General features: G+C 37.2%; 1 protein-coding gene across 3 annotated transcripts in view; it reads right to left on the bottom strand.

The window, feature by feature from the left end:
* Positions 1-23,390, bottom strand: part of ADGRL4 (adhesion G protein-coupled receptor L4) — a 76,992-nt gene that overhangs the window by 17,979 nt on the left and 35,623 nt on the right. For 2 of the 3 annotated variants that reach the window (XM_030033590.2, XM_030033589.2), the window contains exons 4-14: positions 18,463-18,615; positions 11,981-12,136; positions 11,385-11,455; positions 9,582-9,755; positions 9,306-9,489; positions 6,944-7,060; positions 5,635-5,828; positions 4,273-4,443; positions 2,554-2,757; positions 1,299-1,519; positions 1,138-1,204 (exon numbers count right to left, since the gene is read on the bottom strand). In XM_030033590.2, coding sequence (XP_029889450.1) covers positions 1,138-1,204; positions 1,299-1,519; positions 2,554-2,757; positions 4,273-4,443; positions 5,635-5,828; positions 6,944-7,060; positions 9,306-9,489; positions 9,582-9,755; positions 11,385-11,455; positions 11,981-12,136; positions 18,463-18,615 — 1,712 coding nt within the window. The remainder of the gene's footprint in view (positions 1-1,137; positions 1,205-1,298; positions 1,520-2,553; positions 2,758-4,272; positions 4,444-5,634; positions 5,829-6,943; positions 7,061-9,305; positions 9,490-9,581; positions 9,756-11,384; positions 11,456-11,980; positions 12,137-18,462; positions 18,616-23,390) is intronic. The other variant, XM_030033592.2, reaches the window with a different exon arrangement.

Here is a 23,390-nt window from a genome sequence, read left to right as displayed (position 1 = left end):
TTATGGTGCCTTGCCTCTCTTGAAGTCTGCTGTCCTCACCTGGAGGGTGAGACGGGGAGGCATCACCCTGCAGTTGCACCTGGCAGGTTGCTCCCAGCCTCTCCCCAGTCCGCAGTAGCAATTTGGGGTGGAATTTGACTGTAATTATACTTGATACTTTAATCAGCTTTGAAATGGCTAATGTATTGAATTAAAACTGGTTTACTATCATCTTGTGTGTGTTAGGCACTACCGCTGCTTCTTTTCTACAAATCCTCACATTTATCACCGAATAGCTTAAAAAGCACCAAAGGGTTATAAGTGACTTGACCACAGATGTCACAAGGCCTCACCATTGTACCTCCTCCTCCCGTTAGCTCCAGCTATTGCCAGATCACTGTCAACCCAGTCATACCTCATAATGCTGCATTACAGTTGGAATGGTTTGTTAAACTTTATAGCACTTAGAAAGGCTCCCGAGGCACCAAAAATGTCTTGATTCAGAATTGAACTTATAATACCTGCCAAATTTGCAGGTTTGAAACCACTTCCAATAAGAATTAAAAAGGCCCTCTTCACAGCTGAAATAGGGCTATCAATACTTGACTTGTCTGCCCATGTGAAATTGTGGGTTCTTTTCTCTGACGTCGCAATTTAGTTTAAAATGGCTTTGATGATGACAGGGTACATGCGAGTGATAAAACCATAAAGATGACAGTCTAATCTCACAAAGATGACCGATCACTGATAAGAGATTAAGTCACACAACATTTGAAAAACCAGATTATCTGTCTGCTAGGATAGTGTCTGTATACACCTCCTGCTGAGCCATGCTGAGATGCCAACAACATACTTCTTAAAAAGCAGAATTGCTTCACAGAATTTCTCAAACCATTGGGAAAAAAGAAAGAAAGAAAGAAAGAAGAAAAGCTCTGATCTTATATTGAGCTTTTTTTGTCAAACATCCATTTTTCAGGCTAGTAAAGTATTTAGAAGTACAGCATATAAATAATTTAGAGACACTATAAAAAGATCTAAATTAGCCAATTCTGCCCTATAATTAGCACTCACAGCTATGCTGGCAATGGGTGGGTGATTATTAAACACCTTTTATTATCAGTTTTATGTACTACAATAAAAAATGAAAATTATACTTACAAGAATTATTAGACATGCTGGTCCTATAAAACTCCATATAAAGTTATTCTTTGTGCTGAGCCAACATCTGAAAAGTAAACAGCAGAAAATGCCTTGAAATGTGCTATTGTGACTATTGCATCCTTATGTATAGCGATTTGGACACAGAAACAGCGACTTACACTTCTGTGGTGCCATAGTACTTGTATCCCAGTGCAGCGGAGATTCCAACGACCACGGCTGGACTGACGTAGCCAAAGACATAGAAATTCTTGTGCAAGAAACCCTTGTTGTAGATGACTCCCACAACTATAAGGTAGAGGTGAATACCTTCGATGCACATCCATGCAAAAGCAGCTAGAAGGAAATAATGGAGTAATCCAGCAGTAATTGAACAGAAGAGCTAGAAATTCAATCAGAGAAAGCAAGAGTCATAATTTTATTAATACATCTCTGTTAATATAACAGCATATGCACAGCAAGGTAGTAACTCTAAAGTGGTGGTCCAGCAGCCCAGATGTAATGTTGACTGACAAGAACTTGGTCTGCACCCACGAGCACATTTGTTCATTAGTGTTTTCTGCAGCAGCTGGTAAAATAAAGAGACTACATTCAACTTTTAAAATTGGTCCACATATTCCCAGAAAAACTGTATAAACAAGTTGACAAGGTTGATCCCATGGTTACAGCTGAGTAGCCTATATGCTTTTCTGATCTAGACAAAGTTCATTTTTATGATTTTGATATGGTGTAATTAGGCATCACAAGGAATTATTTCCGAAATAACTTTGGTTACTACAAAGTGTTTGTAAAACGTTATTTCTCAATCAGTACTGGAGTGCTGCCTCAGGGATAGCAGTTCGTATTTTCTGAAGTAATTTTATATCTTATTCAGCTACTTATAGTAGGTGTGTTTTGATAGTTTATGCATAATTTAATTTCCTAAAACTAATCTGGGATGCAAAAATCAACAGCTCAACTTGTATGAAAAGCAACAGGGACAGGTCAAGACCTTACATGTAGAAAGGAAAGCGGTCCTCCAGCCAACAGCACAGTATCTTAAATGCCAGCTTGGGACTGAAGCTCTGGCCCGGCTTTTAGGGAAAAATGTCACCCAGAGAGCCACCAATGTGGCTTTGTACAACATCCAAACAGATGTGAAAAGTGAAAATGCTAAAGACATTGAGACCACAGTTTTGGTTAAGGTGACAAAGTTTAAATGAAACCCATGGAGCAAAGTCAATATAGACCAGCTCAGATGAAGGCCCTACTTCTTTAAATGGTCATTTTATATTTCCTGGTACTAGACTGGGAAGTCAGCATCACTAGAATGTTCATATTGATACTAGGAAATACTGGAAGTAGATGGAAGATCGTATCTTATACTATATATTTACTTTACAACACAAAATCGAGACACAAGTGAAAACTACCCACCTTATTACTGTTCATATTAATTCCAATCAGAAAAATAAGTTCCGCCAGGAAAAGGCTGCAGCAGAGGTTTTTGTGAATTGTCGTTCTAGTGCTTTGAATTTCACTGAAGAACCAGAATGTAAAAATGCACATGGAGAGGCAAATCAACGAAATAATTATTCCTAGCTGAGTGATTCTTGTAAGAATGTTATAGTTTGTAACACCCTGGGGGAAAATTATAATATAATATTTAAAAGAATAGCTTTGTACCTTCTCAAGAAAGACCTCATTCTATAATACAATTCTTTTCTTCTTTTCTACAAAATATTAATCAAAACTGTTTGTAGAATTTCACTGCAAATGTACACTTTGGATAATCTAAAAAGTATTGGGTTTTTTGTGAGACAGATATAATTCTAAGGGAAATTAGCAATGAACTGTATATATTCCTGCTTTTGCATTTTCTGATATTTCTTAACAAAACTTTTTATTAACATCAGTATCTCCTAATATGATTTTAAAAATCAGATCATTTTAGCAAATGACAAATGCACTGGCAGTAGGACATATATTAATATGATATGAACATTTTCTAATATAAAAGGACTTATCACAGCAGTGACTTAGATAAGCAAAATTGAATAACCGTCTTACTGAATTTGCAACATGATCAAAACAAGACTCTGAAATAACAATCACTTCAAACAAACGCTATTCCAGATATGTAACATGAACATTCTCCAAAGAAACACAGGCTATTTTAATACTGGATGTGCATGTTCTCTGTATAGGAATACAGTTACATTTGCTGCTTGGTATTTGCACAAAGAATCTCTGAAATACATGATTGTGCATCAGCATAAGGATAGTATTCATCTGACCACAAATTATATCTAAGTATTTTTTTTTCTAAATAAAGGACAAGAGATTATTCTCCTCCCAGCCTTCCTTTTCAAAATAACTATATAAGTACCTGCAAAGGTTTTAAATTTGAACTGAAGACTTAGGATGCTATTTAGCAACCGGGAAACAGCCTCTACCAGCATGAAATTCACAGTGTGAGAGAACTGTCTCAATACAGTATATTCATGCTAATATTCTGCTTGCTGTCAGTTCCGATACCTTATGAGGCTGCCTCCTGAGGCAGGACCTGAGCTCCTGCAGATCCCCACATAGACCCTGGAAATCTATGGGGCTCCTTAAGATAAGAAGGACGTAAATTGAGTGGTCATTCTCACTTTTGTGCTGGTCATGAGCGTCCGTATTTAATAGTCATAACCATTAAATTGATTATGCTGTTGCAAACTCTCAGGAGAGAATTTAAGGCAGATTTTTAGATGCCAAGGTTAGACAAATGGGTGGCAAAGTTTTGTGAGAGAGAAATTCAGGGCCATATGGTTACTGACCACCAATGTATGCCAGTTAAATCCCACAGCAGCCTTAAAGTGGGATTTAAAATTAAAAGCAATGCACCAAAAATAAGCACAACAGACTGTGTATTTGGAACAAGATACTTTGCTGCATCACTGCTCTGTAATACTGCAGAAAGGACATAAGGAAATTCAAACACATATGGGAGGAATTTTGTTTGCTCTGTGCACAATAAATTGTGTGTTTGCTGAACAAAACCAAGAGACAACCTAAAGTGGGAAAAGTACATAAGTTGCACTGAAATAAAAACGTAAGGAATGAAGACAGGAGAAGGTGTCAGGTAAAACACTAAATTAAAATAGCACTTACAACAGAGCCACCTGAGGACATCAAAACAGCAAAATGAGTCAGATGATTACATTTGCATGAGATATGAGTGGAGTTGGAATGTGTCAGCTCACAGCCTTCTGTAGCCCAGTTGCCATTCATTGTGCCTGCTGAGTAGTTCCAAAACGCACATTTAATATCTTTATCTGCAGTCTGGAACAGAAACAAGATGTTTTACTGACGGCAAAAGGCAGGATATTTCCCATCAAGAGACCTTTCTTACGTTAGCCAGTGCAATTCATTAAAAATTGCTTGTTACCATTGGAAGGTTGGGAAACAAAAAGCACATTCTGCATGGCCTATTCCAAGCAATTAAAACATAGCTGGGAATGGAATTATTTTATCCACACAGCTAACACCCCACCAAACATGTAGGCTAATCAGATTACTGAATCCTTCTGGCATTTGCAAAGGTGTTGGAATTTTTACCTACTGAAAACATTGTTATGTATACACCCGCACCTGCTGAACATGGACTAAACCCCAAGGTTACAGCCACATTGCTTGTCCTGCTCATAGTCCCTTCCAAATGAGCAGGTAAAAACTGCGACTTATTCTGTGCATTTTACAAAGTAATCTGGGATAAAGCCAGGGTCATATCACACCTGCTGTATCAGGTGTGAGGACAGCAATGAATAAGACCATTAGTATTATTTATTACAGTTAGTGCTTACTAACACTAGTCAAAAATAAGGTCCCCACTGTACTATAGGCTGTATAAATATATGCAAATTTATATAAAGATGATCTCTAGCTCAAGTATTAGAAGGCAAGTAACAAATTTAAAAGCTGCATAACCAAGGTTAACACCTTGTCCTACTGCCCACCTCCCTACAGAGTCACTTTCTTGTTATGTTTCTGATAATTCTTTGTGCCATGTAAGGTGATTCTTCACATACAAGTGAAGTCAGCAACATCTGTATAGACTGGAAGTAAACCTCCCAGTTTTAAATAAATGTGCTCATATTTCATATTTACATGCTTAACCATCTGATAAGCTTTCAGACACCGCCCCCCCCCCCCCCCAAATACAGAATAGTCAAGATCCTGTAATATTCTCTGGTTCAGGCATCTACATTTTATTCATACTACAACCCAGCAAATATGGCATTGTTGCCCTTGCTTTGGTGCCATAGAAATTTTCAGCTGTATCATATTTAGTATATTGCACTTAGGCTGTCACATTTAAGATTAATCTTATTAGAGAAATAGATGACAAACCCATATCAGCAGACAACAGAATTACGTCTCAATATATCATACACTACAGGTATGGTTGCATCACATAAAATGATTATCTATTGTTTTGTTTTATTTGAAGTTGATAATAAAAAAACCCCTTACCTTGGCATACTTTAAGGTAAATGTTATTTTCTCAAGCTCATAGAGTGTAGGTGGATTTGAGCTAATTGCAACAGCTATAACTGATGAGCTTACTGTCTGTCTCTGCTCTGAAGTATCTTTTGAGGAGCGGTTTTTAGGCGATGAAAGCAAAGAACCAATATTGCTATACCGCAGAAAGACAACTGCAACGGTGCCTATCAATCAAACAGACCATGTTTAGTAGTTTGTGGGTTTCTTATAGAAGAACAAAATTGAAGACATTAAGGAAACAATAAACAATAGACATTATTACTGCTATTGCATAAAATATGCAAAACAGATGGAATCTTTGTGGAATACTTATAAAAATGTTTTAGAGACAATGAAATATAGCTTTATTTAAAACAATAGAACTGCCATTAGAAATAAAAATGTGCGTTCGCATTGGAAATTCTAATTAGATGTATGCATATATATTTTTTCTAGAGTAATGTATGCTTGCTGCTGTTCTGCATTTGGCTACACATGTGGTGTCAGGTCTCATAAACTAAAATGGCTCAGGCCTGAGGTAAATACTGGGCCTCTCTGAAGTACCTGTCTTGCTTTGACTTCCATTACAGTGGAGCCAGGATGGAAGACACATAGGGAAAAAGAAAGCAAAAGGTATTTTAGGATGCAATGCTGATCTGAAAAAATGTCATGATTTTTCTTCCTGGTACCAAGATAAACCACATTTTTCGGTACTGATAGGTGGTGAGATTCACATTAGCTGGAAGATTAAGATTTAAAAAATCTTTTCTGTTTATTAGGTTAGGTGGTTAAATTCCAGAGCTGTTTAAACACATTTATTTATTTTTAGTGATGATAGTACTTGTAAGCCATTTCTGTAGCACTCTGAGGTCCAAGCCAAGATCTGGGCCCTGCTGGTTTTGGTACTGAAGAATCCATGTTCTTGCCCCAGTGTGCTACTCTCTAAACAGAAAAGATGCACCTATTTGTGGAGGAGGAGCAACACAGAGAGTTAAAGGGCCCAGTTCAAAGTCACACATCAGATCTATAGCTGAGAAAAAGGATAAGGCTCAGGTCTCTGGTACCAATATCCAGTGTTAAAACTCACCGGATACTCACTGTGCTACTAGAGATGTTAGAAATATCAGTCCTGAGACAATAAAGGGGTAGGAGAGATGGTGATAAAAATACCTTGACTTCTCTGTAGTTAGCAGGGCTGAAGCTCAGTCTTGGTAAACTGCACATATAGTTATTTACTAGCGGGAACAAGTCTATCCAAGGTGTTTATTAACCCACCTACTCTCTAACCTTTGTTTCTTACCATTAGGATGAGATTCCTCTCTCTTCTTTGGAGAGATCTTTATGTAATCTCCCCCTGTGTATACATGAGGGTGAATGTGTTTCATGTGGTGTGAATCAAAAGCAAAAACCTTGAGTGCTGCAAAAGAAGAAAAATACTGTACAAATCACAGCTCCATTACGGTCTACCATAATTTACAGTTGGGTTAATAAATGTGCTATTGGATTGCATAATTACCGCGAATTTTAAGAATATATCACTGTGCCAAATATTTCAAGAAAAATGCTATTAATATAGCGTGTTTGCTTAAACCTCTATGTTTTGTTATTTTCATGCCTACATTTTGCTCTCATACTTTTTACTGTTTCCATGAAAAATACGGTCTTTTATTTACCTTGCATTAAATTAGGCACTGGAAAGAACAATGTAGGTTACTTTAGGAAGAGCTATTGCTTTATTAAAAATGCATTTCTGAAAGGGACCACAAATCACAATTATAAAAAGCAAAGCATAAAATTCTCTACTGAATAGTAACATTTGATAAAAGCCAATTTTTGAAGAGTATATATTTTATAGTTATCTATCCATGCTACCAAATGCACATTGCACCATGAAATAATGATGTGTCTTGTCAAAAAGCAAACAAACAAGCATCACCCCTCAGGACAAAAACTACATTAGAGGACATTGAGCTCTTTACTTGGTTCATTATAGTGCTGAGTTTCAATCACCCAGGATGGGAACAAAAAAAAGTCAATCAGGCCTTTTTTAAAAAACAAAACAAAACAACAACAAACAAATCTAAAACTTGACTGATGGAGGAATATCACTAAGCTAGACCATCTGCATTGCTTATAGCACAGCACACAAAAATAATATGAGCTATTCAATAGACCAGCTGTCAGAAAAATGTTTGTCAGGATGTAAGAAATACTTTTCTGTGGCTGGAGTTTTGAAAAGCTTGTAGTTCAAGAGTTTACACCATAAAAAGCAGTGGAGAAAGAGGGGTAATGTTGTAGGTCTTGTCCCAAAATAGATGTGTGGGACACATATGAGCCCCGTGGAAAACAGACTTATGCTGAAAAACAATAACAAAAAATTTTAGTGTTTGGGGTCCATCTGGAAAAGAGCTCATACAGTTTCCCATTTTAGAACAAAAGCAAGCCAAAAAATCATCGACCTTTCAACATGGCAATTCCTCCCCATTCTCTTTATCAGCTTTTTTTGTCACCTTGGTCTGACTGACGTCTACACTGCCACCGGAGGCTGCACCCGAATCCTCTCTTCTCAACCTGCATGGCTTCAGCTCTGTGGCCACGAGAGCCTCTGCTTTCAGCCAAGGTGGCCGGGGGAACAGGGGCTTCACGGCCAGCTCCTGGCTCCACTCTGGATCTGCTGCAGACCCAGAGGTACTCTGCACTAACATAAATCTGCTTCTACAGAGTTTATGTCATGGAACAAATCCCTCCCTATTTTTTCATCACTCTTGCTGATTTAGGTTCAGAAAGGTGAGGGAAGAACAGGTGGTTTCACCTGCCTCGGGACCAAAGGAGGAAACTTTCTCGTCAAGTCATTTTATAAAATGGCAAACCAGTAAGAGGCACTGAAGGACTGTACTGAATCTAAAATAAGAAGTCAGGTCACATACAGTTTGGGTACGTTCAGAAAAATAAAGGTGAAAGAGTGGCCATTGCCAAAGGAATCAGCAATGCTTTATTAGGATTTTCAAAAGTGGCTGGTATAGCCTTACTCTGCTCCCATTGAAGGAATGGTAAAACCATTATTACCACAGGAAAATCAGCAGGAGTTGGTGTGAAGACACCAGCACACAGCGAGAAGGTAGGAGAGCAAAATGGTGCAGCTGAGACTAACCAATTCTCCTCCTCTGAAATTCCTCTTAAAATGAGAGATTTCTCCGAAAATAAAGCCACTCAAGATCAGACTCACTAGGTACAATCCTTATTCCAAGTTCATTTACAATATCTTCACCAAACCAAAAAGAGTAAAAAAATCTGTATAGAGCAAATCCAAATTTCATTCCACTAGTGGTTTTTATGCATACAAGATGCATAGGATAATTTTGTGCATGGAAGGTGAATCCAGATTCACTGTGACAGTGTGACTATAATGAGAGATTGAAAGAGAATCTGAAAGGACAACTTCCCACAGCCTCTCAAGTTTTTTCTGGGCTCTGGGCTCAAATGTTCAATCTTTGAAAATTATGATACCTACACTGAAAGTCAGGTGTTAGTTATGAAACTCATACAAATTAACACCTGTGTGTTTCACATAACACCATTTCTAATCTTCATAATTGTGCTGAAAAGCTCCTCAGTGTAATCCACATCTAAAGTATACCTTAGATTAATTTTCTTTATCTTACCTATGTCACTTGCATTAACATCTAGCTGTGTTGTCTTTTTGAAGTTCTGTGACATGAGAAGTGTCGCTTGTTCTGCAGTATGCAGCAGCTTAGTCAGGCTCCGTCTTTGGTTATCTACAGGAAGAGCTTCCCAGACTGCAATTTTGTCTTTTTGTAAAAAATTGTTTGCGGTGTTAATCAAAACCTGTAAATAAAAGAATATGTTTAAGCGAAAGAGTCATACGCTATATGTAAAATAAGAAAAACCTCCACAACTTTAAGGCTTGATCCACTCACGTTAATTGTTGTATTACAAAGTGCTTCATTGTCAGAAACAGAGTAATGCATGGTATGCAACGATGAGTAAGATAATGCTTCAACATATGAAATCACATCTACAGGTAAAAGCGGTCCCAAAGTATTTTTATTAATTTCTTGCAGCATCTCCAGGGGTGTTTTTAAATGACTAATCTGAAAAATACAAGAACTCACATCTTAATGAAACAAGCAAAGTCACATTTCTGCAAGTGAAAGTAAAACCAGTGCAAATGACTGATTTCTGTGAATTAACATACTGGCTCTTAAGATGCTTGTGCATAAGAAGAGGTGCTATTTAAATCAACAGGTTGACCTATAAAGTAATGGTCTTATATATGTGTGGTATAACCCTAACAAGCAACTATGTTTAAAAAAAAAGTCATATGGTTACTCTGTTGATTCTTTTCTATGAAATTTTAGCTGAAGAGGTGGGAGCAGATGGGCAGTATTTGTACATTTTGTGGTTGGTTTTTTTCAAATGCAGATTATAAAGCATGTGGTTTAGCGAAACTGTACTGCCTGTTTCACCTTCACTGCTTCAGTTTATGAACTGCTAAATGCACCTACATAAAACAATCAGTTTAAAAAGTAATAGGCTAGAGAGGGCGAGATGAAAATTAAGATTGCAAGTTTCAGTCTCATGGCTGAACAAGAGAAGAATTCTTACTTCACAATACTGAAATCTAATGAGATTTTATCCATCAAAGAAACCCCAACACCTGATTTTGTAAGATCCGTAGTCTCTACTGCTGAACAGCTTTTATGGGGCCTGCTTCATCTTTGACTGCAGCTGAACAGAACTAGAACACAGGCTAAAAACTAGGCTAAAATCTGACATGCTGGTATTTACAGAAAATTTAAGTATTTTGACTTATTACTTTGATTTAAGTTTAGTTTGACTACATATTTAAAAAAAAAAATCTCACTCTAAGATTCTGCTGTGGCATTTACCATGTCTTTGCACGTAGATGTGGTAAGCATGTATTATATTTAATATAATGTTTTACATTGCAGGTTAACATAGAAAGCATGTTAAAACAATGTATATCTTACACTAGGTTAATAAAAACCTTTAAATTATTATCTTTCTGAATCTCGTAACTGGCAAACTGCTTAATATAAAAAGCAAACATATACAATTGGTTTTAATTTATTTATGCTTATGCTTCATTTATCCTTTTAAATTAGACAATACTATAGCTGCAGACTAATGAATAGTGAATTCATTAATATTTTTTTAATTTGCTTCAGGAATCTCTGCTTCTGGTGAAAAAAAATCTTGAGTCCAGAGACTTTGAGTCTATAAATTCTGTACCACTCTGCATACTATGCTTTGAGGAACAAATATACTAGTATACCAGGATGTTATTGCTCCAATTTCTACTTTGTCACTTGTTGACATTACTTTTGTAAGCTATCTTGCTGCCTTTCACTCTGAACGAGCAAATAGTTGCACATCAGTAAATGCAGCAGTGTGTAACTTCAGAAATTACAGAAACAGTTGAGTGATTACCACACTTCTGAATTTTTCATGCATCATGACTCACTTCGCTGGAAACAGAACACACAGATTCCCAGCAAGTTATTATCATGATTTGAACATACAACCCAGTTCAAATAATTTGAAATTATTAAAAAGACTTCTGTAAACATGCTTAAGTTCAATTGTGTGCTTTAAGCATTTGTTAAAAGCTCCTTAAGAACTATTATATTTGAAATAACAGTTTCAAACAGAAACAATTAAAGGATTTGGAAATTAATCTATAAACCAATGCTACTTACTCCAGCTAAAGTTCTATTAATATGTTCAGTTATACAGTCTTTGTATAATGCACACTTGGCCTTCGGATTTTCTGTAGAAATTAAAAAGAAACTAATTATATATTGCAGTTTATTGAATATTCAATATATACTCATTGTAAGAGCTCTTGTCTAAGTAATTCCCCAAACCACCAGCATTCTGAATGTGTGCATATGGGAAGCAGCACTCCATTCTCAAGCTTCAACTACTCAGACTTTATCTTGGCCGAGGTTACAGCACTGGATTGGACTCTGAGCTTTTGTTTTACTCAGGTAGAAAGTTTGGCCCCTTTCCTTGGGACTTCCACTGGTGAAGTTAAGAGACAGCTTAAATTTACAGAGAGGAGTACAGATCTGACAAATATGAGGAGGTAACCATCATTTCAAATGGATTTCATCACACTGTTTAGCAAAAATACATTTATGAAATGATACTATTCTCAGGAAATGTAGATGCCACTGCCTTGCCTCTTTTTCATGTCTTGCTGATTAATCTAACTGAAGATAAAGAGGCACTGGTGGGTTTCTCAGAAGATGTAGCTCTATAATAACACATAAACCTTTATAATATCATGTACCTTGGCAGGAAGTGCCATCATTTGGCTTAAACTGCAATTTTCCTGTGGATGGTTGATAACCTTCCTTACAGGAGCAGTTAAACCCTCCATCCACGTTTTCACATTTTGCATGATCTCCACAGGCAACAGTTCCTTCATTGCTGCACTCATCTACATCTGCAAATATCGTGAGAAATTGAATTTTTTATTAAGTATTTACAGACTAACACCTTGCTGCTTTGTTGATAATAGCCCTGCACACTGCAAGCAGTTTCATAATAAAATTTCATGGAATAAAAAAAAGCAAAAGCTAAAAAGGCAAACTTAATGGCAAAACACCTGCCAATTATAATACTTAGGGATTAGAAGGATAAGTCATAATTGATCATATTTTTATACCACCACCTTTATTACTATATAATACTGCATCATTCATGTTTTAAACCCATGAGTGTAAATATTAATTCTATCATAACAAAATGCTCGGCATGATGCAAATCATCTGAAATCCATTTTCCAGAGATTAGACTAAATAGATTTTCTCAGCCTTATGATTCAGTTAGAAAAGAGAAAGAAAACTGCAGCCTTTTCTTTTAAGTCACAGCTTTAAAAAGATGCTACAAAAGATCACTCTATCCATCTCGTTAATCTAAGATTTAAGCTGTGTGCCCTTTAAAGTGCTTGGCATGTCTTTTTTTTTAATCCACATTTAAATTATATTTGCCTAAAATGGCTTTTGCGCATCTAAATAATTTGCCATTAGGCAGACAGGTTCAGTAACTGGGTGGGGCACAGTCCAAGAGTAAAACCGATGAATTCCGGTAAGGGAACCCATGAATTGATCAATTTAGGAGACCTGGGTACTAACTTTCTGGCTGGAGTAGGGATTATTTTGCATTATTTGGTTGGCTAATCAAATAACTCAATGGAGAAAGTAAACTGGGAACAATACCAAATAATTCTGAAGAATGAAGTAATGGACTGTGAAGTGCTGTGCTGGAAAGGAGAAAAAAGTGAACAGCTTTGGGACAGGTATATCTGACAAAAAGAGTTGAAAAATGAAGAAGTGATATGTGAGCCGTTTTAAAAGAACAGCCTGAGAACTGAACTGAAGGAAAGTAAAGGTAAAGCGGGTGGGGAGCAGATGAACCAGAGAGGAAGACAACCTAAGTTAAGAACTGGCATGACACTGAATTTGGGAAAGAAATTGGTGAAAAAAGGGAACTGATTAACTGATTAGTGGAGGAGAACAGCTACCTGAATTGATAGGAGGCCTTTGTGCAGCCAGATGGGTGTTAAGAACATACAGACAGAATACAGATATAGGGGGCTGGAAATGCACTATTAGCATATAGGAACTATTTTTGCACTCTTATTTTGATACAAGATTCTTGGTGGTTTTCAAAAAAGAGTAGAATAAAAATGAGCAATAACGTATGTGAAATAAGGTTGCTAGAGAAACGGAAATTGTGGAAAACCGGAAAAATGTACTGCCTGCCTGTGGATATATCTAGGGAATGCAGAAAGATGTCTGAAGGATACTTGGGGGCCATCTGCCTATTTGGACAGCATTTTTGGTAACTTCGTAGAACATTTTTTACTAATGGCAAGAGAGTCTCCATAAATAATTAGATGAATGCTTTTTTTTTTTTTTTTTTTTTTAATACGAGGCAACTGTAAAATGCATTTAAACATTTAATGGAGTATGCTAGCAGTTTCTGCATTCACACAATTTTTGCTGCTTTGTGCTTAATTCCCCAGCTCCCTTTCTTCTGCTTGTAATCCTAGAGGTCTTCCTGGGGTTCAAGGAGATGGTTGAGGTCCCACCTCACTTTCATATCCCTATTTTCCTCACTGAGCAGTGGCTCCGATTTGTACCTGAAATGCTGTGGTTTAAGCCTGAGGTTCAGAAGCTCCCGCTGAAAAGCCGTCCAGACTCTTGCATGGCACAGACGGGAAGGAGAGGTGAGGCTAGAGGCACATTTGCCCTCCCCGGCACAACCAGCTCTGCTCTTCAGGGAGAGCTGCCAAGGAGGCTGCGTGTTTGAATGGGTTAGCACAAGCACTGAAGTTTAAACTATGAGGTTAAATTATAATTATCTGCATTAGGGCAATAGTTTGTTTCCATATTTAATGCCCCAAACTGCAAATGTTTCTCTTTAATGAGCCAAGTTTTGCATTATCCATATTTGTCTGGTTTCTGTGACCTCAGTATTCATACTCCTGGAGCTAACCATGTTATACACCAATGAATCTGGCACAAGTGAAGAAAAGCGGGGGGAAAACGTGATATAGTGCCACACACAGGCTACCTCATAATTAAATGCTGTCACTTAAAGACATAAGGCTAAAGTTCTTACTCTTGGCATTTAAATAACCTCTCACATCAGTAAATTATGAAGCTCTTTCTGAAACAAGTGGGTGCCTGTCAGTGCCCTGTTGTGTGACTCTGTGTAAGACAGACAAACTTTGAATGAATTGAAGCGGCAAGGGTGAAAACCATGACAATACCTGTTTGTACAGCAAGAACACACATCAGCCTTATACTAAAGATTTCTTTGGCCTTGTCAGCTACATGGAGGAGGACGTGTACATCTTAAGATATTCAGCACGTAATGTGGTGCTAAAACACCAGCAAATGACAACAAGCTTTGTTAAAGCTTACAATGATGTAAAAATAAATAAATATTTGAATACTTTCTAGACTACCATTGCTAAGTATCAGGTTTCCATGTGATTTACTGATCAAATATTTCAAAATTATTATGATATTTTGCTTTCATGAACCTTTAGTTTGGTAAGTCATTTATTTGTCATTATTGGGCAGTCACACAAATTACCCTTCCTTTTGTAATTATGTCAGATATTAAGTGTAATGGAGATTTTAATGAGAAGTCAGGAATATCCAAAACAACAGCAGAAACTCAAGCATCAAGGCACATCTCTGGCAACAGGATGGCTATTTAAAGCCTGATAGAGACACCCTGTCGAGTATATGCAAATAGACTTTCTGCAGTTGAGTTGTCCATATGGAATGAGTCCTTATCACGCCTATCTAATTTACAGTTTCCTGGAGGAAAAAATCTCCTGGATGACAAAATTAAAAGACAATATGCCTGATCTTGCAAGGTACTAATCAGCTTCATATCCCTTTTAAATCAATGACATTGTCAGGGGCAGCCAACAATTTGTGACAGTTGCAAGAAAGCTGCTTTTAAGTTCCTGCTTTGAAATACTGTGTGCAGTAGCTGTAGGTTTTTGTTTCTTTATGTTTTGTAGTTAACCGAATATGCAATTGTTGGACCACACACGGACAACAGCTTGTCAGTGCTTTCACCAGTCCGATTTTACTGGAGCTTTGGCGTGAGGATCTCAAACCATCCTCCTTGATCTACTATGGGAGGGGGACTGGGCTGCCAAGGCTTGCGTGAGCAGTCTTCACAGACAACATTCCTGAGCAAAGGTTGAAGAACAGCAGCTTTTTAAACAGAAGAGCATTTGCCATAGCTCTGCAAAAAGCCCTGGCCTTTTAGTAAATATTCAAAACAAATCCTGGAGCTGAACTTTGAAGCTTTTATAATAGCTCCGATCAGAAAAATAATATCACCAACACCACTTAGGCTAGTGTGAAAATAGATTTATAACCTTTTATTTTATTTCTGTGCTTTGTCACTCCTCATTTACTGCAGCAGGCAAGGAAATTCCAATTAAATTAAAAGTACTGAGAACAGTTATTATGTTCGGTCTTGCCAATTACTGGATTGTACCTACATCGCTTTGATTCTTCACCAGTCAGTCAAGACAGCTTGATGTCTACATTATACCTTCTGCTTATTAGTGGCTTGCAAGTGATTGAAAAGTTCAATTGCAAAGGACTAGATGTTCCCTCCCTGTGTCTCCATACTGTGGAAGGCAGCAGCACACAAAGTAGAAATGAAAAAGCCTACAAATGGCACGGGTAAAAGAAAAGCTAGCAATGTGCCACAATGCCATATTCCATCCAGTGTACAACTCCCCTGTCGCAGAAAAGAATGTGATGGAGAATGGGTACCTTCCCAGTGCTCTCAGAAATACCTGAAGAAAACTAATAGTATGTTCCTGGAAAAGGCAGAGTGGCATGGATGTCACTTCCATTTTACAGATGGCCATTTTCACATTTTTACTCTGTTGACGAGGGTGAAGAAAGTAGGTTTATATTTCACCTTTTTATCTGCAGCCAAACATTCAATAAAATGTGAAGTCTGAGGAAAAAGCATGGCTTTTACACAGTAAATAGATTTTAATAGCTCATGTTCAGGACAGAAGAAAAATATCATCTTCAGAAATATCACATCTCTGCACTCCTTTTTTTTTCTTCTCCATTTCCTGTCTCCATCTCTTTTTCTCTCTCTCCCTTCCTAACCTCCAGTTCCTCCTCTATCTGCATTTTTCATTGTCATCTCTTCACCAATTCTGCCTGATAACATGGATGAAATACTGCTGACTCTCAACTCAAAACTCAACATTCTGATTGGATTGAGGGTGAACTGACATTTCCCAAGGCTGTTGTCCCAAGTTTTCTTTTAATCCACTCACTACCTTGAGAGTTATAATCACTTTGTATTCGGAAGTTTAGTACAGTATCCAAAGAGGGGAGGAACACACATGCATATGCACATGGACTTTGAAATGGACTCACTCGCACACACACTGTGATGTACCAGACTTGCACCACTGGGAACTCCAGATAGGTTTGATGGCATAAACAAATAGGTTGCATAAGGGCATACTCTCCAAAATTCAACCACTGTATTTTTAAAGTTACTGCCATATATATTATACATACGTTAAAGAGAAAACTTAAGACTTTGCAGAACCTGAAAATATTTTGGGGCCCTAAAAACTTGGGTAGGATGGATACTTGGTAGCTCTGTTCTCCAATTTGTACTGGTTAACTTGCACTGTATTTACAGTGACAACATCGGTGTTTGCTTCAGCTGTGTGTAGTATACCCTCAATACACTACTGTCAGCTGCTTTTGTGCAAGTCATATCTACTACCCGTAGCAGCAGATCCATTGTGTACAAAATATCCTATTATGGTTTCCCTGACAGATAAAGTAGAAAATTAATTGTGGATCAAAAGGTTGTCTTTAGGACTCACTGCTTGGTAAAGTAATTGGTACACTTGTTTAATGAGAAAAGGTGCCTACAGGTAATTTTTTATTTCAGTGTGAGTTTTGGAAGCTCTCAGCTCCTCCCACATGGATTTGCAAAAAGGAGAAGAAAAGTGGTAAACTAACTCCCAGTAGAGGATAAAAAAAGATGTCTGCCCAGTAAAGAAAAAAAGGGGAAAAAAAAAAAAAAAGAAATTAGCAAGCTAATGGTAAAAAGCTAAAGTGACACAAGAACAGTCAGGGAAATAACTTTGAAGACAAAACTTCTGAAGCTGAGGAAACATCATAATGTAAGAATCAAAGCCTGGACCAGAAATGGTGAGAATATTTACAGCTCAGTGTGCTAACAGTCTGAATCCCAGCTAATTTAAGAACATTCATAGCGGCTGGATAAAGCAGAGCTCTTTTAGATGGATGTGAGCAATGGGCAAGAAATGTTGATTAGATCACTTTCTGGCTTAATATGCAGTCATTCTGCTGATATTAAGAGCAGTAAGAAGAGAGGTTGTCAGCACTCACAAGCTCACAGGAGACATATCTAGAATGAGGCACAGTCAGCATAAAGGTGTAAAGGGCAATAGATTTATTTCTCATTTTCCCATTCCCTGAGGACTGTTGCAACATACAGAGAAAATTACCAGGAGTTTGAAAAAAGAGAAATAGTTACCGTTCTTCCATTCAAAGGAAATCCTAAAGGATTGCATAGTTGTTCAGAAATAACATTTTTCCAGAGAACTTTTCCTCCCCTCTAATCTTGAACATGTTCCATCCAACTGCCTCAGAAACAGAGGCTGATGGATGGCACAGGAGGTAGGATAACTACTGATCTTGCTCATTGCTTTTGATCAGACCTGAAAAATTACCAAAAATATCCCAACCAAAGCCCCAAAACAAAAGATATTTGGAGCATAGTAGGTCAAACGTATAGGGAACTTTGTTGGTCCAGAGCGACCTGAATGCAGAATACTTTGTCACTCTCTTTGTCTTAAGAATATGACCACTTTGCTCACAGATCAGTGAAACAGTGGCATAAATAGGTGGATTGGGGATTTCTGTGTTACCGTAACTATATATTCATTGTCTAAAACTGTGACATGTGGATTAAAAATATTGCAAGCAGATTCAAGATTGAAATGTTACTGAAAGCAATGGCAGCTGCTGTGTTATCAGTGAGAAGTGTGGGCCTGAACTGGAATATTAAGTCTGTACTGGTCCAAATTGTGGGAATTTTATATCCTGACTCCAAACTTCACAAATCTGAAAGCATTTTGCTAGGTTTGTATAATTAACAGAAGCAATAAGAGAAGAGTGACAATGTAAAGCTAGCTGGCATACATTAAAAACTTACCCACGCAGGAGGTTCCATCATTAGGTACAAAAGTTTGTTGACCATTGCTGGATTTGAAACCAGGCACACACATGCAGAAATAACTTCCCACAGTGTTTGTGCAATTGGCATGCTCTCCACAAGGCTGAGTAACATTTTCACATTCATTATCATCTGTCAAGACATAAATTATGGAGAAATATATTTGCATTTGCCGATTGAAGAAAACAGTGAAGTAAAAGCTTAATTTGGCCTCTGGTATTTTATTTATATAAGTTTTGAATGCTGAGCTGGCACTCTTGGTGTTTGTCTATATACACAGTGCTAGTTTTCCCAGTGCTAGGGATGTAATCAGGTGTTCAGCAGCACTCTTCTGCCCTCATCCTGCATGAGTCAACAAATGAGAAAAACAGTGGGATTCTGAAGTGAAAGGTTGAATTGGATATTCACTTGGAATAAAGGATTGAGACAAGTACATGTTCTGCCATGGTTGTATTTGACATTTTTTTTCTGCCCAAAAATCTACAGGTAGAGAGTCACCCCGAGGATGCATCTGGGAATTTAGAATTAGAGAAAACAGAGCTCAAGAGGGTATCAGGAAGTCACCCGCTTTGTTTCCTAACACCAAAGTAGGATCAATATAGCTAAACTGACAGTTTTTTCCCCAACTTGTTTTTGAAGACCTTCTGTGATATTTCTCAGGAGTCCCAGATAACAAACTTAGAAAGTTTGGCCTACTGACTGACCTGAGTCTTCAAGTATATTGTTTTTTCTTAGTTATCCCAAAGATCTTAACAAACAGATGAGCAAGATTCATGGCTTGATCTTTACCTCCTAGCAATTGCTGTGCAAGTCATCATTTTTGTACCTGCAAATTTACATGATCTAATTTACAGGGCTAATCCCATGCCTCCAACGATACATGAAAAAGGAACTATATACACAAGTTTTAAGACTACTTCATCTCTACAGAGCCTCTGCATGTGCTATCATTGAGAGCATGGGGATCCAGCTAGCTTGATCAAAGGTCAAACGAAATAATAAGCTCATGCTTTGAACTGTATTGTTGATCGGTGCAATGACTCAATAAAACTGTTTCCTCTCCAGAATCTTCCAAGGTCCCCTGTTCTCTGTTAAATAACTTTCAGACCAAACTTGAGAAAAATTTCCAAAGCTTCCTTACCCAGACGCTCTATTTATCAAACTGAGAGTAACACTCACAATACTGATAATTCCATCTTTCCAAATAGCCCATTTCTCCCAAAGCACCCCAAACCTCTGAAACAAACAAATCAGTGAAACTCCTCCAAAGAAGAAGACACTCTGAGTGGAGTTCTCTATTTTCTACATCATGAGAAAGGAAAAGAGTTAAAGGCTTCCTGAAGTCTACTGGGATTTTGTTCCTGTTCTCAAGCATGAGAATGTTCTCATGTTCTCATAACTTGATGAATGACAGGAAAGAATTCTAAGAGGGAGAGAAGTAACAACTTATTGCAGAAGAGGAACGATTAAGGAGTGTGACAGGGAGAAGAAATATGATTTCAGAAAACACGCCCAAGGATGAGTTTCAGAAAGGTGCTGCTTCTCTCCTGATGGTCAGTGTTCTCACAAGGTGTTTACAGAGATAGTGTACAGATAAGTAAAGTGTTATGTAAGCTAGGGCATTGACAAGATTAAAGTACACCAAGAGCCATAAAGTGTTGCAGGAATACATTTCTGCAATATAACTTGGTCAAAACCCCCAGCATAACCCTGGAACAGGACATTCTTCAGATTTGAAGTCTGACATGATTCTGAATGTTACTCAGTTGATGCAAATACCAATTTGGAACTGCAGCCCTCCTCAGGGGAATTTGGGTCAACAGTATCAAATGGATTACACTCATTATAACTAAAATTGAATGTAATTTAATAAGGAATCCAAGTATAAAAGCACTTTGCCAACACACGTCAACAATATTTATTCTACTGCTTTGGTATTCATGAGAATACAGCAGAGAAGGTGTATGATTTGGATCTTAAAGAATGCCAACGTAAAACCAAATTAGTTTAAGTGGAATTACTATAGGGAGGAAAAGAATGTGGTGTTGATCCAAGTTCAAAAGCAAAGCATGAGACTATGAAAAACCTAGTTTGGCAGGTGGCATTGCAGAGATCAGGCTGCAGGACAATTTACAGATCTTGGTAACAAGGTCCACTTCTTTGAATATTATTTGTGTGTGTCTGTCTGGCTCTCTTGCAATCCCAGTTTGGTCCTGGACCCTGGCATTTCACGACAAAAAGAAGTGGACTATCCTATTTTAGCTGCCAAGTAAATTTGCTCTTAGGAAAGTATTATAGATCCTAGAAAACAGTACGTGTTGACTTTGGAAAGCTCATGGGAGAGTAGTCACGGAAGATGAGAAGTAGGACACCGATGACTGCAGGACTTTGTTCAAAGTAGAGGAATAACAGAGTTAAGGAGAGAAAAGCTACAGAGCTACAGCCTACATGCAAGAACTTTTCTTTTGGATTTGTTTTCTAGGAGCTCAACTATAGTCCTCAAAATCCAGCAATATTACCTTTTTCAGGTGGTCCAAAGAGTTTGTAAGCAATATTAAAACGATTCATGCAATGGTCATAAATAAACTCCTTACAATTATGCCTAATAAACTTTATTGGATTATTGGTGTTTTTCCTGAATATTTAGGATGTCTGTAAGGGGTTTAATGGTGACTGTATTGCCTTAGGAGGCTTGCCTATTGGGAGCGCCTTTTGGATAATTTGAGAAACCTTTAGAACGTTGAAGAATAACAGTAACTTACATTGCAAACACAAGAATGAATATTTTAAAGAGTTAAATTCATAAGGAGATTTCTTTTCACTATTCCCATGGTCTAATGTGATACTGAGCAGACCATGCTGGGGGATAATTTACTGGACCACATCCTGCTTCCATTGAAATTAACGGCATAAAAGTCACTGACGTAAGCAGGCCCAGGGTGGTGCTCGCTATGGAAAACTACTGGGTTAATGAGAAAGGCAAGTGAGGAAGAAGTTTTCAAGAAAAAAAAAGGAGTTCCCTCTACCATTTGACTAGATGTGTTTAATCTGCCTAATTTCACACAAAATATTTTACAAGATCAACAATGATGGCAAAAATATCTTCTAGTTCTCTGTATAAACAACTTGAATTTTTTCTTCAGACAGCAGTTCAATTAAAGCCCAGGGGATTAAAGTAATTTTCCAAATTTTACATGATTTATAATGTTATTGGATTTGTGATTTAAAGGAAGTCAAGAAAAAACAACAGGATTTATAGACGGAAAAGTGTTTGGGTTTTTTTTGTTGTTGTTTAAGAAAATTTTCTGTCTATACAAAGAGGATACTTTAAATGACAGCAAGTGTATAATCCACCTGCTTTGTTGCTACCTAATTTAATTATGGCATGTGCATTCACTGCTGGCACAGATACTCACTGAACGCTGCAGGCAGTATTTCAGGAATGTACACCCCTTTAAAGATTTTTTCTTTTTTTTCCAGTAACTGACGAAAAATTTGGAGACTCTTAGAGACAAGATTGGCCAAATGAAAAGGTTAATTATTGTGGCTAAATGGTAATGCTGCATTCAAGTCTGTTTGATACACAAGACATTTCCTGAATAGCTGAACTGTCTTGAGAAGTGACAGGGCGGGGGGCAGCAGGTTGTTTTTTGTTTGTTGTTTTGTTTTGTTTTTTTTTTAACATGGCAGTTCTATAATATTTGGATTGCTCTAATATCTCATTATTAAAAATCACAATATAAGGAAGGTTATAAATAGTTTCCTAGGAAATTTGTGTTAAATAACCCAAAGATGGGTGGATATAGGGATGGGTATGTATGTGTACCTGAATATCTGTAGGATGCTCACATGGTACAGGTGTAAAATAAAACCCATTCTCCATTTTCACCTTAAAAATGCAGCTACTATGTATTTTACTGTACATAAATGTAATTATGGTTAGATGGAATCAGCTACTAGCTGCATGTAATCATATCTCTCTACTAGTCTCTTGAAAAAGTATAAGGATCTTCAAAAGCAAAAAAATTTTAAAAGCTGATACACCCCTTTCAAACTCCATTTTGAATTGAGGATGGTAATTCTGTATTAAAACTGCTTGTGTTCATTAATTGAGAACACCATTGGTTTAGGATTGAGTAGCCCCACTAAGAAGTTTGAGCATTGATGGAAGTCTTCCCTATCACAGAGGGCTATAAATAAAATTCAGTGTTCAAACAATCACTCTTTTACATCAGGTAACATTGTTCATTGTTAAGTAAAGCATGTAGGAATTTTGTTTAGTAGTGATATAATATATTTTTGTATAAAGAGCATTCAATTCTTTTAGAAACTTTAAAACATGTGAATACAGAAAGGAAGAATGATTTGTGGATTTTAGGGCCATGATGCAGCTGGAAGGTAGAGGAATCTGGTAAGATTTTAGGAAAAAAGAATAGAGGAAATTTCTTCTATCGTATTCCATATCCTTTCTAAAGTGCAAGTTTTATCCTGTCATATATCCTGTTTTAATACAGTGTGGTTATAAGATCGTAAGCTACAATAGGAAAACGCCAGGGCAACTACAGCTACAAAATGACATAATTTGTTATTATTGTGAGCATGAGAAAATGCTTTGAATTATCAATTTTAGGTGTAAGTTTTTTGTAATGCTGTTTACATATTTTACATGAAATATGTCGTGAGGGAAAGTCTTATGACAGTAGATTTATCAAAACAGCTTTGAAGGATTTCCATTGCACTGGGCACATCTCCATGATAGACTTTTTAATGATATGATGACATATAATATGAAGAGTTAGTTTTGGGGTGAAACTTGTCATATTGATTCACAATCACACAGAATTTTTTCTTTTTTTCCTTTTTGTAAATTTTGAAGTAAACTGTTTCTCCCTTCACTTCAAGTAACA

The sequence above is a fragment of the Aquila chrysaetos genome, chromosome 12 (genome assembly GCF_900496995.4).
Source record: "Aquila chrysaetos chrysaetos chromosome 12, bAquChr1.4, whole genome shotgun sequence".
Classification (NCBI taxonomy): domain Eukaryota; kingdom Metazoa; phylum Chordata; class Aves; order Accipitriformes; family Accipitridae; genus Aquila; species Aquila chrysaetos.
The sequence above is the reverse complement of the archived record's forward strand: the minus strand, read 5'-3'. Positions and strand labels throughout refer to the sequence as shown.